The sequence below is a fragment of the Pelecanus crispus genome, chromosome 5, assembly GCF_030463565.1.
Source record: "Pelecanus crispus isolate bPelCri1 chromosome 5, bPelCri1.pri, whole genome shotgun sequence".
Classification (NCBI taxonomy): Eukaryota; Metazoa; Chordata; class Aves; order Pelecaniformes; family Pelecanidae; genus Pelecanus; species Pelecanus crispus.
The window spans coordinates 6,389,854-6,406,513 of NC_134647.1; the positions used below are offsets into that span (position 1 = coordinate 6,389,854).

The 16,660-nt window shown below is 36.7% G+C and overlaps 1 protein-coding gene across 1 annotated transcript in view; it reads left to right on the top strand.

Moving 5' to 3' along the window:
• Window positions 1-16,660, top strand: part of LRP1B (LDL receptor related protein 1B) — a 584,315-nt gene that overhangs the window by 269,017 nt on the left and 298,638 nt on the right. The window contains exons 7-9 of the mRNA XM_075711708.1: window positions 10,587-10,809; window positions 13,735-13,906; window positions 15,897-16,040. Coding sequence (XP_075567823.1) covers window positions 10,587-10,809; window positions 13,735-13,906; window positions 15,897-16,040 — 539 coding nt within the window. The remainder of the gene's footprint in view (window positions 1-10,586; window positions 10,810-13,734; window positions 13,907-15,896; window positions 16,041-16,660) is intronic.

A 16,660-nucleotide genomic window follows, 5' to 3' on the forward strand; every position in this document is an offset into this window, starting at 1 on the left:
ATATCCACAATTTAAACTAGCTTAAGGATTCATTGTGTTAGCACTGTTTGCTTGTGTAGATCAAATATGAGATGTATTTTCTCCCCTTTGGCATAAGGTGAAATTATTAGCATCTGTAAAGGTTGCTTTAAAGTATATTTTTATATAAATTAAAATTATATATATATATATTTAAAATATAAATTTAAAATGTGATTCTGTAGCTATTCTACGGCATAGCCTATGTCTTCATCCACGATCATCTTCAGCTTTGATGTCACTGATTATATTTAATGATTTAAATCTAAGCCAAGAGCTTTGAGAACAGTGGCATTGAAGAACCTACTAGCCCAGTCCCTTAGCACAGCATGCTAGATGTGACTTCTCATAACTGTAGCAAAATGACATGCTTAGATGAGAAAGTAAGACTAAAACAGGCATATAGTAGTAGTTCCCACAGCAAACTTGTCAGCTTCCAGCGGTGTACAGTGTTGTGATTTTCAGAGTTAGAAACGTCATTGCATTTAATAGCCACTGATAGATTCTTCTTCCATGAATATGTTGGTAAGAAGAAATCCCCATCCTTGCTGTTGACTGCTAATTCATCATGACTTTAAATCATCAGTTTTCAAAACTGGGGTCAGAAACATTTGGGCTTTAAAGGGTACACCTCTAAATATAAACCTAGCCTTTCTTCAGGTCTGCCTCTGAAGGAGGAGCCCTGAGAGTCCTAAAGCTTGCAAACTGTGGATTTTTGATTCATTTAATATAATCCTATATAATGATGATTATTGTAGCATTTTCTGTATAAGATGGATGAGACAGGTTCTCAAATGCCAGCTATTACTGACATTTAATCTGGCATAGGTCATAAAATACCAAGGCGGAAGAACTGTTATAATTTATTTTTCACATTAATAATAAATTTTAAATAAATTAATATCGCAAAAATGCAGCCTTTTTCATTCTCTGTAACTCTAAATAGAAAAAGTTCGTTGACAGATCACAAATTTGAAGCCAATGCATTCTTAGTTTAAAGTAGATATCTGTATTGTGATAGATGTAGGTGATGTAGAAAATGTGATTTTAAATCTCTGACAAACTGAAAGGGTACATTTTTTGCATTTGATAGTGCCAACCAGCCCATATAAATAATGTTTCTCAAACTGGGTTGAAAGGGCCATGTCTCAAATCCTGGGAAAGAAAAGCCACCAGAGAAGTGGGATTGTGTTTGGGAAATAATAGCCTCCTGTGTCTAGACAGACATTTTTAAAATGCGAGTTACTGCTAGTGCTGTCCTGATTTGCTCCGTAGCTGAACTTAGCTCTAGGACAAAAGTTAAATCTGCCAAGCTCCAGACTGCTTTCCCATTAGCCTGAGTTTCATCAGGCTGCAAGTCAGACACACTTTAAGGGGCCCTCTTTTTTTCTATTTTTTTTCCCTACAAGTACTGAAGAATTAATGAAAACTTCCCCACCACCCCACCACCCACACCTCAAAAAAAAAAATCCTTTTCTTAAAAAGTAATTTTTAAAATTGTCTCTTTTCAACTAAGGGAGAAGGTTGTTTATTAAGTGGAAGAAAAAATAGGGTCTGACTGCATATAACAATATATTGTGAAAATTAAATAGCTTCAGGAAAAGTACTGGTTTTATTTTTTCTGTGAAAGAGCTTCAGTACAATACTAATTAAATCTTTGAAAGTAAGTCTTTGAATATGTGTATTCTGCTGTGTACTTGGGGTCATGTAAATAGTATGAAAGGTCAGGTGGCACCATTTTGTTGCCCAGAAATCATTCAAAGCAGAATAATAAAAAATATTGCATTAAAAATACATAACTCTAGTCGAGTTTGAATGATGGCATATATGTCAGACCCTGAGTTTCCCATGAAGAAGCAGAATTTTAATTTTTTGCAGCAAAATTATTTCATTGCATCTTGTATATCTGATAAAAGATACAGCAGTTGAAATTAACCATCTAATTCTCAGAAATAATTACTCAGGATAATCCAAGGACTATATTCATCATCATGTCCTCTCCAGGCTCATAGTTACAGACTGAAGTATATCTAACAACAGTGTGCGCATGATTTGGATGCACACATTTTATAAATGTATAGAAGTCTGTTTGTGAAATAGTTTTGGTTTTATACATACTATTTTTAAAATATTATAAAGACTTCTTGGTACTGTTTGGCTATCATGTTAAAAGTCTACTTAAGTGCTGCTATTTAACCATGTTACATGACAGTTTGAGTGTCTTTTAAAAATGAATTTTCTCAGTGGATCAACACAGCAATTTGGCGCAGTTGGTTTGTGATAAACTGGGGATAATCAATGTTTCTTCATTCTTATTCTAATTGATGAGCTTGTAGTAACGCATGCACAAGTACACATCCAGTCTGAAAGGACTCTACTGCCAGATTTCTGCATCTGATTTAAATCTGAATCCATACATTTTCAGATATATGGCAATAACAGGACAAATTAAATACTAAGGTTCAGGGGCCTTAATGAATCCATGAATACATCTGCAATGTGTCTTTCAATTAAAAATAACAGTTATTAAAACTTTGCATATATTTATGAAAAAAAAGGTAACATAAAAGGTACGATTTGATTGACTTCCTGTAATTTTCATTGGGAATAAATTTTCAAAATTCAGGCAACATCCTTCTGTTCAGAAGAAAGAGAAATACAATGAAAATGCACCATTGCTGCACAAAATTGCTCAAGGTAATTACATGGCTTTAATGAAAGGATATTGAATTGCATTTAGACAGAAAGCAGATTAAGCAAGTATAAATTTGATATATGCTAAGGGATCAGTTTTTCAAGAGTATGTCTCATAGCTTTAATCTTGTTGATGGGGGGAAAAACACAGACAACTATTGTGACAAGAATGAGCATAAGACCAACTTTCTTTTCATTTTTATCCTCTAGCAAAACCTATGAATTGAATTTTCATTTCTGTGGGTGTTTGTCTTTGATTTATTGGTGTTAGATTCCAGGCGTGCATTTTTTTTAGTGTGTACAGAAGCTCACACCTATTCATAAGGGGAGCAAGAAAGAGAATATGGTACGGTTGATATGGGTTTGCTACATATTTACTTTGAGTGTGAAGAAGTATAGCTTGTGAGGGAAAACTGAAACTGTGAAAAGATATCATAAGATGGCAAGTTAGCTGTACATCTTACTATCACATATTATTCCTGCTGCACCCCGCGATGGTAGACGGGTGCGCTGGAGTGCCTTTTGCAGTTACCTCCCTGCAGAGAAAGCACATTCGGGTGGAAAAGGGGGGAGGGGGGGAATTTTTTAAGGGCCATTAGGACCTTTAAAAAACTTTGGTTTATGTGTATTTGGTTGCCATTGGTAAGACAAAAGAAAGTGAAGGCTTTTATCCCCTCAAAAGTGGAAAGGATCTAACTTGAAAAATTCTGGGCAGGATTTTGTTTTGATAAGCTAAAACAACAGTAGACCATAGTTGCAACAATGTAACAAATCCCAGTCCTGAATTATCACATTACATTCACTTTATAACATCTCTGAAAATGCATATTTCTGTATGTCAAAGGAAATTATGTTGGGGGGTGGGGGGGTGTTCCTGTTGATGGCAAACCAATTTGGCTTTATACGAGGCGTATTTCTGTAGATGGACAGTTTTAGTAAGAAAAAAAAAAAAGAAGAAAAAATTGTTGCAGGATTTTTCTCTTTTCCCTCATGTTTTGCTGCTCTGTTCAATAAGAGCTCCACAGATTATGACAATTTGTAGCTACTTTAGCAGTGAGCTGGATTTGCTCTTTTTTCAGTCGTCCCCAAATTCATACCTATGTACCCCGCTTGCTGCTCAGATCGCCATGCCCTGTTACTGCAAATAAGAAAACCTTTGTTTGAACCGGTAATTTCCATGTAAAGAGAAAGGTATTTTATTACAAATGTCCCCCCTAAGGCATTTGGGTTGAGATTTTGCTGATTTTGCCCATGTTCTGTTGTACAACAAATGGTGATTTGAGCTTGGCTCTGTGCGGTGAGAATGAGTTGTCTAACTGGGTTTTCCTTTTATCTGCAGCTCGGCTCTGTGCTTTTTTCTGCATGGCGCTAAATCTGCAGCTCTCTGTGAGAAGACACCATTATTATTTTACTCTCATGCACTCATTACCAGGATTCCAAAATATTAGGAACATTTGGAACATATGTCCTCCTTCACATTGCAGAAATCATGGAGGAGCTTTAATAGAATTTCACTCCTATGCAGCCCAAAAAACATCCACCCAATATTTCCTTCCAAAACCAGTTACAAAATTAAGGCACGTTGCTGGAGAGCCTGCTGGTTTCTAACTCCCCTAAAATAGCATGGATTTGCAAGGAGAAGTTATCCTCGAGGTGACGGGTGCTGCATTGCGCTAGAAAGAAGCAGGGGAAGGTAGAACCCAAATACCCAAATCCAATGGCTTTTACGTTCCTACCCTGAGGAAAGTATTGCCTTTGTCCCAAACCTGGCAATCATTTTAAATGTGGGTGTGTTAGCAAGTAGTATTCTTCAAGTACCTAACATTTGTCCGGTATGCTAAGTGCAGTGGCTCCTTTACTACCAAAAATGGCCTAAATCTGAGTGTGGCTGATTTCTTTTGCTTTAGATGCAGATGAGGATGAAAACTACTGAACCCAGAAGTCAACATCAACAGAGGGGAACATGTTCCTGGACCATGCTATAAAGCATGCTTTTAATTGAATGCAACGTAAATTAAATCAAATCACATTTGTTTTGATTAAATGCAGTAGAAATCAGATACAGCACTGCAGGGCAGTCCCCTTCTGAGAATCCAGTAAGTAGATCCATAAGTAGTAAGTAGATTCAGATCCCATAAGCTTTAATTTACAAGCAGAGCATCCCACAGATGTTTTCACAGTTTTTAATTAGGTGTTTTAATCACCTTCTCTGAAGAAGGTTCCCTGTTCACCACAGTTCCCATAATTTTAGTTATCCTACAGTGTATCTTCCTGTGTTTACAATTTGTCTTACAGTATATCTGGCTGACACCTCTCAATGCCAGCGATCTTCTCATTAAGTTTTAAACCAATTAAATTGCACCCCATTTCTGTTACTCCAATTCAGCGCTTTTCCCCCACACTGCAATCCCTCTTCTAAATTAGAAAAAAGCCTCCAACTTGTTGTCATTCATTAATTTTCCCAAGATCAGCGGAATATCTTTAGTAGTTTTCTGTCTTGATGATGATCCTTTCAGTGTAATTTCTGGAAATTAAATACTGCTCTTTCTACTCTTAGCTCCTGTTGAGTTATGCTATCAACTATTTTCCTTTAATCTAGATAGGTTTGGTCCACAGCAGTAACTTTGTCTAAGAAAGCAGCCTTCTTTCTATATATACACTATATTAATTTACCTCTGATAAATTTGCATTTCAGTAGAATCTTCCCTGTGAACTGCCAAGCTCTCTGTCATTCTTCCCTTCAAAATTTGCCCCAGCAATTCCCCCCTTCTTGAGATTAACCTAGTGGAACTGTAATTACTTTAGAAGAACATCTTTTCTGGTTCTGAAGCTTAAGTAGATGGTGCTATCCTTTAAATGTGTGTGTATTTGTAGTATTTATCCTTTTTTTACCAAGAAGTGCTTATGCTAACACATCTTTATGTCTGGTAAGAGAAGACCAGAGGAAGAGAGAAATAGATGGAGAGGCAAAACATGGCATTTTCCCTGGCATTGCCATCTGACTGCTATGCAGCAGCTGGCACGGGTTGGGTCTCGTTGATAGTAGTCTTAACATATGAGCTTTAGGTAACTCTGTAGGATGCCATGTCTTCCCTCCTGCAGAACAGGGAAGGTGTGTAATCGGGATACATCTTTGCTTAAAGTGTTTTGGTACCTGAGTCCATTTAGCAGCCACTCTTGCGTTTGGTCTTAAGCCACACCATACTCTCAGATGTATGATGGTTTATCTTCTGCGCCTCTGTCCTGTTTGGGTATGTCCGAAACTGCATTTTGCTTCTTCTCATAAGGGATTGAGGTTGCTGTGCAATAACACGTTCCCCTTCCATAGGTCCACTGAAGGAGCATTTGAGGTTTAAAAGCCAGCCTGGGAATTCAAAGAGCAGTAAGAGGTGGGAATAGGCTGGCTTATACAGGTAACAGTTTAGAGTCTGAGGCCTAGCAGCTGAATAGATGAGGTTCTGGACATGGTGACAAGCGTACCTCTTCCCTCTTACAAAGAGTAATGAGAGACTGAGGAGGGAAATAAAGAATAAAAAGTAATAGTAATGGCACATGAATACACTCAATGGTGAAGCACAGTTGTATGTGTCAGGAAAAAAATTGAAAACTACTTTATGATACGTTATAATATTGTTCCATATGTAGGTGGTGGGTTTTTTTGCCAGAGTTGCAGAATTGTAAAATTTGGCCCCCCAAATGTCTGATTGTGCTATACAGTGTTTGGCTTCTTAGGTGCATCAGAAATTATGGGTTTTCAATCATCCAAATGTGGCTTTGCAAGGAAAACAGATTTCTTTCTCAGCTAATTAAATAGGTGGTTTATGAATGCAGTGACTGAAAGCTTGGGAAACAAATGGAAGTGACAAGAGAGAAGCTGCTGGACAAAACCAGGGGTGATAAGGGAGGCATATAATGTTGGCAGCTGAACTAAGACAGAAACTATCTGGGTCTGAAAGAAAGTTTCTATCAAGGACAGATGTCTTCTGTCAGGAAAGAATAGCAGGCCTTTTGAGGCCCTCCTTACATGTTTTCAGGGCCTGATAATGAAGGGAAGATGAATCTGTGACCACTGGTATGAGAACAGGGACTGGAAAGTTCACTGCCACTTTTGTCTCGTGATGGCATTCTTCTCCTCTGGAATTAGTTTTATTTGGTAACATGACTTTATTGCTATTTGTAGTTGGTGGGTTTGTTGGTTGAGGATATTTTATCATTGCTCAGATGTAGAGGGAATATTCCCTGTGTTTTCCTAGTTGAAGCCTAGTTGAAATTCTTGTCTGAAAAACTCCAACCATAACTTTTTAAGCCTAAGTTGTTAAGTTATGAAACGGTTTGTCTTTCATAGACTGGAGAAAGTCAGCTGAACACTGGGAAATCAGCAGGGGGAGGAGATGTATGTAATAGGTGGTGAGAGGATGACTAAATCAGCAGTGTAACAGAGCTGTGAAAATAGCAAATGTCATCCAGCGATGGCTGAATCTCCAGCTGATTCGGGGAAGTTACAGTGTCATTGTGCAGGCACCGGTGAACTCCTCTCTGGAACAGCGCATCCAGTGCTGACCATGCTTGTTCAATAACATGACCTAAAATTGGAATAACTGCACAGAAGGGCAACATAAAGAGCCTGTCTCATGAGATGAGGAAGATTGACTTCCTTTGCTTATCTCTAGCTGCTAGGTAGAGAGTGAAAGAATTTGATTGCCGTCTAGAAGTGCCTTTGGAGGGGAAAACAGGTGAAAAGAACTGTTTGAGCCAAATAAGTGTGCTGCAGAAATCAGTAGGTATAATTTAGCCTTGAAGATATCGTCATTAGTTATTACATGTAAATTCCTCTGTTGGAACAAGAACGAAACCATTCTGGAAGAGCTTCTAGATGAAACATTGGGTCAAAACAACAAAGTAATTTTATGAGTTTAAGAAGTTTGAAAAAAGAGTGGTATACCATGCCTGCAAAGCACCTGGACTTGAAGAAGATGGCCCTTTTTGTTCTTGATTAACAATGGGCAGAACTTGGGATTTGTACAATTTCAAAGAGCTAGGAGAACATTCAGAATTTCTATGCATGAAGAAGTCTAGCTTTCAAAAGATAACATACCTTAATGAAATTCAATTTAGTGCCAAAATTTTTACTATTTTATAGCAGCCTTAGTTAGCATCCTCATTGGTAGTCTCAGGAAATAAATGCTGTAATGAACACAGCTCTCCCTGTCCCTGTCCGAGCTGGTCCCTCAAGGTCAATAATAATGCATAGTGCTTGGGCTGTACAGAGAAATGCACATGCTCAGTACTCCTGCTGAAATTGCTCTGTGAATTGATAAAAAATTTTACCACCCCACCATGTGTGAGCAGGAAAATTAGTCTTGAGCTGAAATAAATACTACTACAGTGTATCCTTGAGAACTCCCAAGGCAAAGGAAATACAGTGTAATTGTGGGTCAGCTTCATGTGTTATAAATGCAATTCTGATTTAAACCTCATTCTAAAAATCTGCATTAGTCCTTAAATACAGAATTGCATTTCAACATTACACAGTAAAGCACTCAATTTTCTTAATTTAATTTTCAGTAGACTTTGGTCACACGGAAGCAGTTAGGCAGCTACTTTCTAGCTCTGTCTTTTGCCTCTATATTAAAAGATAAAGCTTTATTATTGTCAGTCTCCCGGAGAAGAGTAATTACTTTTAAAATGAAAAGTATGTCATTTACACATGAAGTCATGCTAGCTTCCTTAGCATAAATGATGTTAATATAAAAAAGATATTTAGAATACAAATAAATGACCCCCCCCCCCAACCCTGAAAACTGGAGAAGCATCTTAAATTAGATACTCTTTACGATATCTATTTGTTATTGACATACAAATGTTTTACTTCTTGTCTGATCTGAAAACAGAATATGGTTGTAAAAGAAATAATTATTATTTCTAACTTGTGTATCAGTCTGGTTTGAAATGTTAAGTCTTGTATAAGAATACTGTGCACTAAGCAATCAAATAAAGAGTCAGTCTGAAGTCAAGCTCCAGGACTTTGTAGTTGCTGTGTGTATTTATATATACACGCGGGGGTGGGTGATCACAGCACAAGCCATTTGGTTCTGTGATGGCAAAATGAGCTTTAGTTTGAATTCTTGAATCTTGAGATACAAAGTTCCATTAAATAACCTAAATCCAATCCTCAGAAGTACAGATTGTAGACTAGACTACATGTAACAGTTTAACAACTTATTTTAAATGTAATAAGTGTTGGCCTTGTTATTGCTGATGAAATACATATATACATATATATATATAAAAGTGTGTATCCACATAGAGAGAGAGAGATATAAACACACAGAGTTCTTTGGCTGTTTTCATACCAAATTAAACATTTGCTTTGCAGACATAATTTTTACATTGCACATCATCTGTAAGCATGCACATTTTGATTGGTATGGACCTGAATGTTAAGTATGTGTTTTTTAAAATGTTCTTAAAGTACAGCTGGGATACAGAGTTACGATGAAGGACAAGACAAGAATTCAAAATTATTTTGATAAATAGAAATCCCTGTCAGGAATGGAGTTATCCCTCAGGAATGTTATAGGTGAAGTTTATTCTGCCTTATGACCTGGTGATGGACTACACGACTTTTCAAATTCTCCTCAAGCCCTATTTTATGATTCTGTGATCAATTCATTGTGGCATTTGACAGCTGCTGTACATATACTATAGATAATTCTACTACCTTCAATACTTTTAATGATTTTTTAAATATACATATTTGGCACATGAAACACTTCAACTAAATTTAAAATTAAATTCTTATTTATTTGAAGATGGTAAAATTAAAGGTTATGGGTCTCATTTGGCTATTTAGCAAACATGTATTCTTTCCAGCCTAAAACATACTATAATGCTGAATTTCTATGAGAGGTTAAAAGGCTATAAATTACTACTCTTTAATATAAAGATATCTCAAGGTTTACATGCTGTTGATCCAATGTTATTCCCATTAGTGGTAATAACTAGGAGATAATTCACTTCATTTGGAAAATGAAATCCTGATTTTCAAAGTAGTTTTAGTAACATTCAGTCTGGAATCAGATTATCCTTTATAGCATGTTAAAGTCACGGCAAGGTGGTCTTCAGATTGCAAGTGTAATTTAGTCTCACAAATAGGTAATCTTGTTAAAATATTGTCAGGTTAATCAAAATTGATTTGTGTATACTAAACCCAGTGAATGCTAATCAAGTATCGGGTTAGGAAGCTTTAGGAGGAATTTTAAGTCTTTGATTGTTTCCTGTTATTCTTGGATGGAATGATTCATTGGATTTGAGGAAACATTTTAAAGCCTGAACATCCTTCCACAGCTGGATACAAATGCACTACAGACCAAAGCACCTTCTTTAGAAATATATTTTCAAAAACCTGACAGTGTGGATCTCTGTATTTGTTATATCTTATAGGCACTGAATTGTTCTCCAAACCGTGTAAGTGCTTTGTGGTTTAGCCACTCTTTGTTATTTGTAACTATCTTGCCATTTTTTATAAATAATGGTTAAAGAGATATTTAAGATTGTAATGTAGTCTCTGTACATATGAATACCATCTATTTAAAAGACAAGTATTGCATGGTATATCTGTGGTGTAAGAAAATGCATTTAGAACTTCTGTACATTCCATTTGAAAGAAAATTCCGTGTAATTGTGAATTTATTAGAAGATATGGTGATTTTTTTTGGCAATTATATGATTGTCGATATGGGTTGTATGGGTTATTGATAGATGAGCCCCCTGAAATGGTGAAGAATAAAAACTTGCTTTGCACAGAGCCACCAGGAGCTTTGCACTCTGCTCACACCCTTTAAAACTTACAACATCTTATTTTCTTTCAACAGAAAGCTTTTCTTCACAGACTACGGGAATACTGCCAAGGTTGAGAGATGTGACATGGATGGAATGAACAGGACATGGATAGTAGCCTCTAAAATTGAACAGCCAACTGCTCTTGCACTGGACCTTGTCAATAAATACGTGTACTGGGTTGACATATATCTGGATAGTTTGGAAGTTGTTGACTATCAAGGGAGAAAGAGGCATACAATAATTAAAGGCGGACAAGTAGGTATTTATTTGCAAATTAGTAAAAAGTAATGGTATCGATAAATAAACGTACATAATGCTAACAGCAGTAGTTTCAGATGTTTTTTCTCTTTTTAGTTCAAATGTGTTAGACAGTAAAGTATCCATCTGCATCTTTTGTTTTATTTGCAATTTAGCTTGTTTTGCAACCTATAGACAAGCTTCCATGCAGTGTCTCATTAACAAGTCACACTCCCCACTGTAAGAGACTTCAGGAGGGAAAATACGGGGTGATGGAAAGATACTAGGGGTTAAATTATTAATGACAAGAAGATATCCTTGCCAATTCAGGAAGGAGAGACTAACAAGCACAAGAATGTGAATGAAACAGAAGAACAGCAAAAGTTACTCACCTGTTCAGACCAATCTTGATGACCTTAAATCATATTGTGTTGATGGCAATGTTGCTTTTCCCAGTTGATCCAGATGTTCAGAGTTATAAATACAAATGCTGAGACTGTATGAGTCTTTGAGCAGGACTATATCAATCCGTAATAGTTGCTTCAGCTTGGAGAGCAGGGAGGCAGGGAAAGGAAAGGTTCCCTGGTAGTTGTTAGGCTTATGTAAATCGAGAGAAAATTAGCAAAGACCAAACTGTTCCTGGTTGCTACTTGGACTCCCAGGGCTGGTGTGAGTACCATGAGTACATCTCCTTCTGCTTCAGGCTAAACAGAGCGTGTAAAAATGTGCAGAGAGAATAAACATTTTACTGTTCTGTTGTCATTCTTTGCTTGCTACCAAGTAATCACTGTTTACCAAGAGACAACTGGTTAGCATAACTACTATTTAAAAATAAGCAGAAAATGTGACAAAAACCAGCCTAGGTCACCTGGCTAAACAGCAAACACCTTCCTATTTTCTACAACATTAATCCCAGTCTGTAGACAGTTTTTTTCTGGAATAACAGATCTTGTAAGTTATCCCCGCTCCCTGGTGACATTTTGGGGTAGATATTTAAAAAAAAAAAAAGCCATTTCCAGAAGCAACTAATAAATACTTTTACAGGCTTGTAACTGAATTGTACTGGTATCATAGGACAGATGCTTGTTCTTTCTCTTTCTGCAATTTAGATGCAAAAGAGGATTCTTTATCAAGTTCAGAGGGTTTCTTTCTTCTCTAAACTAGCTAAGAAAGGAGAAGGATGTCTGTTTCTTTCAATATGGGTGCAAGGTATTAAAAAGTTTGGCCTTTAGTTGGTGACTGCTATCACAAAAGGAGAATCATATTGGTTGTCTTTCCACTCAAATGAAAAATTGGTGATTTCACTACATTTTGTGCTTTCATTTGCTATGATTTAGAATGACAGTTACTCTAAGTTACTCCTCATTAGTCCAAGGAAAGAGCAGACCAGAAAACTATTCTCAAGTAATTTTAGGGATTAAAGTTTATTTCATAAGTACAAGCATATCAAAAGACATGCTTTCTAAATGACACAGGCTTTTATGATTGATGGTCTGTGCGGCTTTCAAAGGACTATTCTTTGTAGCGAACAACACTTCTGTTCATGCATAGGATAGCTGGAAAGCTTCATGAGAAGTAAAAACCAACAAATGCATCAATTAAATATAAGTAATTAAGTCATTATAAAATATATTGTAAAAAGAGTTGCATAGTTTTAATAGTGTAAATATAGAAAAGCTCTCATGGGAGTTAAATAATAAATCTTTAAACTGAGTGCAGATGGAAATAGGGAAGAAAGGATTATAATGCAGAGGAGAATTCAACAACTTGGTACAGATGCATCATTGTTTTCAAGGCTGTTTTCTTCTCCATCTTACTATAATTGGGTTGACTTCCTATTGGGTCTTAACCAAACACTTCAACTGATATCTCTTCCCGCCCCCTGCCCTTGGTAAGAGCAGAATACCATAGCAAGATTTGTCCAACTGGGGGGTAATTTCCAGAAAGGACTGAAATATTTGATGCATGATGGTTGTTTTTTTTTGTTTGGGTGGGTCTGAGTTTTTTTTGTGATGTATGTCTGAATTTGTGAGTAAATCAGCTAAGTAAATACTTTGTGGTGAACAAGTAATTGATTAAACTAATAAGATATTCATCCTGTGAATATCTGAACATCTGCCAATGAATTCTCTTTAATTTGTTCAGCTTTCAGAATTGTCAGAGAGATACTTTGTTTTCTAAATCTATAAATCAAGCACAAGCACTCAGTTGTCAGACACTTCACGTTTGAGCTGTGATTGGCTATCTAACTAACATTACGTAATTTTTAATCAATGTACCTGGACACATCACAAGTTAATACAATTTTAGAATTCACTTTTTGAGAAACAAGCAGTACCATGTGACCACAATCATATTCAAAGACACTGACACAAAAGGAACACAAGAATAGCTCAGGGAATTTGTTTATTTATTCGTTTATTTACTTAAGAAATTATTCAGTGCATACACCTTGCACTATTTGCCTTGCTTTGATTATAATATAGTAAAAAGTACATCAATTCAACCTATAAACTGTGTTTTAAATATCTATATTTACTATATTCATTAGTTAATGCTAGTTAATATTAGTTAATTTATCTTAGTTATTAGTTAATATTAGTTAATACTAAAATAAGCTGTTGCATGTAACAAAGTATGCAGGAGTTTTTTATGTAAAAGAGAAACTGGGAAATTCAGAGGATAAATTAATTTGGATTGCTAAATATTTTTAATTTTCTGCCTTGTACAAAGCTGTTCTAATTATAAACTTTGGACTACAAGAATGTGAACTATACTTGTAGTGTAGCTTGTGTTTATTATTTACAAATGTTTATCGACATAATCAGAAATCCTTTTGTACAGTTTAGCATGTACAATTCACAGTAATGTTTGATGTTTACAAATCATAGATATACCTAAAATATTCAGCTAAAATAATTATATCATTTTTTTCTTTTCCAGATTAGGCATCTTTGTGGTTTGGCAGTATTTGAAAACTATTTATATACAGTTAATTCAGATAACCTCAGCATTTTACGAATAAACAGATATAATGGCACCGATGTTCAGTCTCTTGCTAGACTTGGCAATGCTAAAGAGATCCGTGTCTACCAGAAAAGAACTCAAACAGCAGGTAAGAGCAAAATTCCTCTTTCCAGGAAACGTAAAACCAGTTATTAGGTGGATGTGTAGTTAAAGAGATTCTTCCGGAAAAATATATCAGAAGATGCAGTGAAAATTGGTCACTGCAGCAAAACTCTCCGCTGCTTCTTCATCCACCCAGTTTTCTATGTGCTTACTGCCAGTTTTCCTGCGTCCGTAAGCTCCTAACACAACCGCTTCCTGAGCATTCAGCTTGGAGAATCGCCAGAGAGACCTGGTCTGCAAGTTCTCTGGCTCCACATGCTTAACGCTTGCAGAATTTAGCACCTTCAAAATTGTTAGATGTCCAATACCGTCCACACGCTTGGCTCTTGGACCTCAGAGATTCCTGGTTTCTCTGGGCCTGCTTTTCAGACAGACTACAAAAGCCAAGAGAGCCTCCGTCTTCTCTGTGCTTTTTTGGCAACCCTGATGTGGGCAGCTAGTCTGCCTAACTGCCAGCACAGCAACTGGTGAGATAGGAATTTGCTCTTAAGTTTTCCTTGGTTTGTATAAATATCGTCTTTGCCTTTTGTGAAAGAAATCTTCATTTTCATCTAGAATGAAAAAAGTCTTTATCATCTCAGAATTTTTGGTAAAATAGCCGTTTCTGAGGTCTATAGACCTGTATGACTCTAATCATGGCTCTGGTCTCATACTTTCTGCATTCAGAACAGCAGTGTGATTTGTGGGAACTTTGTGCAAAGATAGCAAGATCCAAAATGTTTACAGTGATACTTTATAAGAATTTTTTTATGTGACTGAGAGCAATAAATCCTTGCCATGACTGCTTGGACAGAAAAGCCTAACGCATCAATTCTGGTGATCAACATCAACGTTATGAAACAGACTGACTGCGTTTAGAGAACTTTCTGAAGTGGTAACAAACTCTGAATTGATGTAGACGGGGTGAACTAATTTTCACCCTATAACCGAGGGCATTGATTTGCAGATGTCAGTGTCTGAAGGAGGCAACAAAGACTCTCTCCTTGCTATAGTCCCCCATCTTGTACCCCTGAGGGAGTCAGAGAGGTTGAGCAGAGGAGAGACATGAGCACAGTGTAATCTTTTATTACATCCTGTGATTACTCTGTTCCTCTTGCCCTTTGTTCACTCTGCTACTTCGTTTGTTTTGAATGGACATGTTTGTTGCCTGTCAAGGTTCGCTGTAAAGGCTGTCTCAGCTTGGTAGAGTTTCTGTATACCTTTAACAATATCGACCTTAAACCACTTGATTACTTTCTTTAAAAAACAACTAAAAAGCTTGAGGGAAAGGAGGGAGAAGGGAAAAACATTTTTTGAGCTAAAATACTTTTGGCCTGTTGTAAGCCAGCTTAGTAAATGTGGGATAACAAGATAGATTTTGTTTTCTTGTTGGATTTACCTGAAAGAGTTTAAAAAAATTAATTTGATATATTAGTCTGCTAATTTAGAGCTGTGCATTTGAAAATATGAAGTCAAGGGAAAGGAATTCTTTGGCTTCTTCAGCTGGATTTATGTCCCAACTGTACAAATGTGGAAAAATGCTACAAGGCTCATTCTGTTCCTTAGTTTCTGCACAGGCATCTGCCCCAGAAAGGCACAGTCTAATGGAGTTGAATGGGTAGCAAAGTGCATTGGCGTGGGGTTCACTCTGTTCTCAGAAAGCCAACCAACCAACCAAATGAACCAAAGCAACAAATAAAAACAGGGAAAAGTGTCAGCTATCCCAGGGGAGTGCTGCCTGGCAAATGCTGTGCAGAAAGGTGATTGCATACAACACTGTAGGGTATGGCTTGATAGCCACAAGATGGCCCTTTGGATTACTTCTTTCTTTTGGGTATCATCTTAAAAAACTACTTTCTTTTGTAGTTGTATTCTGGGGAAAGATTTATGGTGACACAAATTCCCTTTTTTTTGCTATCTAAACTTTCTACATGCTGATGCATGTAATTATCTTGCTTTAAATGGATTTCAATCGTGCTGTTTTTCACTCGCCGTAGTCCGAAGCCATGCATGCGAAGTGGACCCGTATGGAATGCCAGGGGGATGTTCACACATCTGTCTGCTCAGCAGTAACTACAAAGCACGGACTTGTCGCTGCAGGACTGGCTTCATCTTGGGAAGTGATGGCAGGTCATGCAAAAGTATGTTATTTAAATCAAAGAGTCTGCCAGCCGATAGTATTTCAGCGTATAGTACTGGGTGTTACTTAACATGCTTATCAATAACAATAGAAATCACATGGGCTGGTTTGGGGTAAAACTTGTTTGCAACATGTATCTGACACTTTGTTCATATACTCCTTTCATTCCCTTAAAATGATTTGATTTGGCTTAGTTAATAGAATCATAGAATCATTTAGGTTGGAAGAGACCTAGAAGTGACAAATTAAACTTGTGATGCTGTTTAAAGAATTCTAAAAATTATCACAGGTCTTAATCAGTCTTATGGTTTCTTTATATACTATGCATTCTCACAGCACATAAGTACTGAAATCCTGTTAAGTAGTTTGTCACACCTAATTTCTACCCATACAACCAACTTGTAATTCAGCAGCAGACCATTCGTATGAATAAGTCAAGCAAGGTTTTTCTCATAATATTTTGTGAAAGCAAGTTTGATTTGTATAACTATGGTTGCACCTAAGAGCCAACAGGGCAGTCCTGAATGTTTTGGGGAATACCTATTTTTGCCTGGTTTCTTGATCAAATGATATTCATTTAGTTCAGATGAAAGGTATATGCAATTAGATACTTTGATGGAT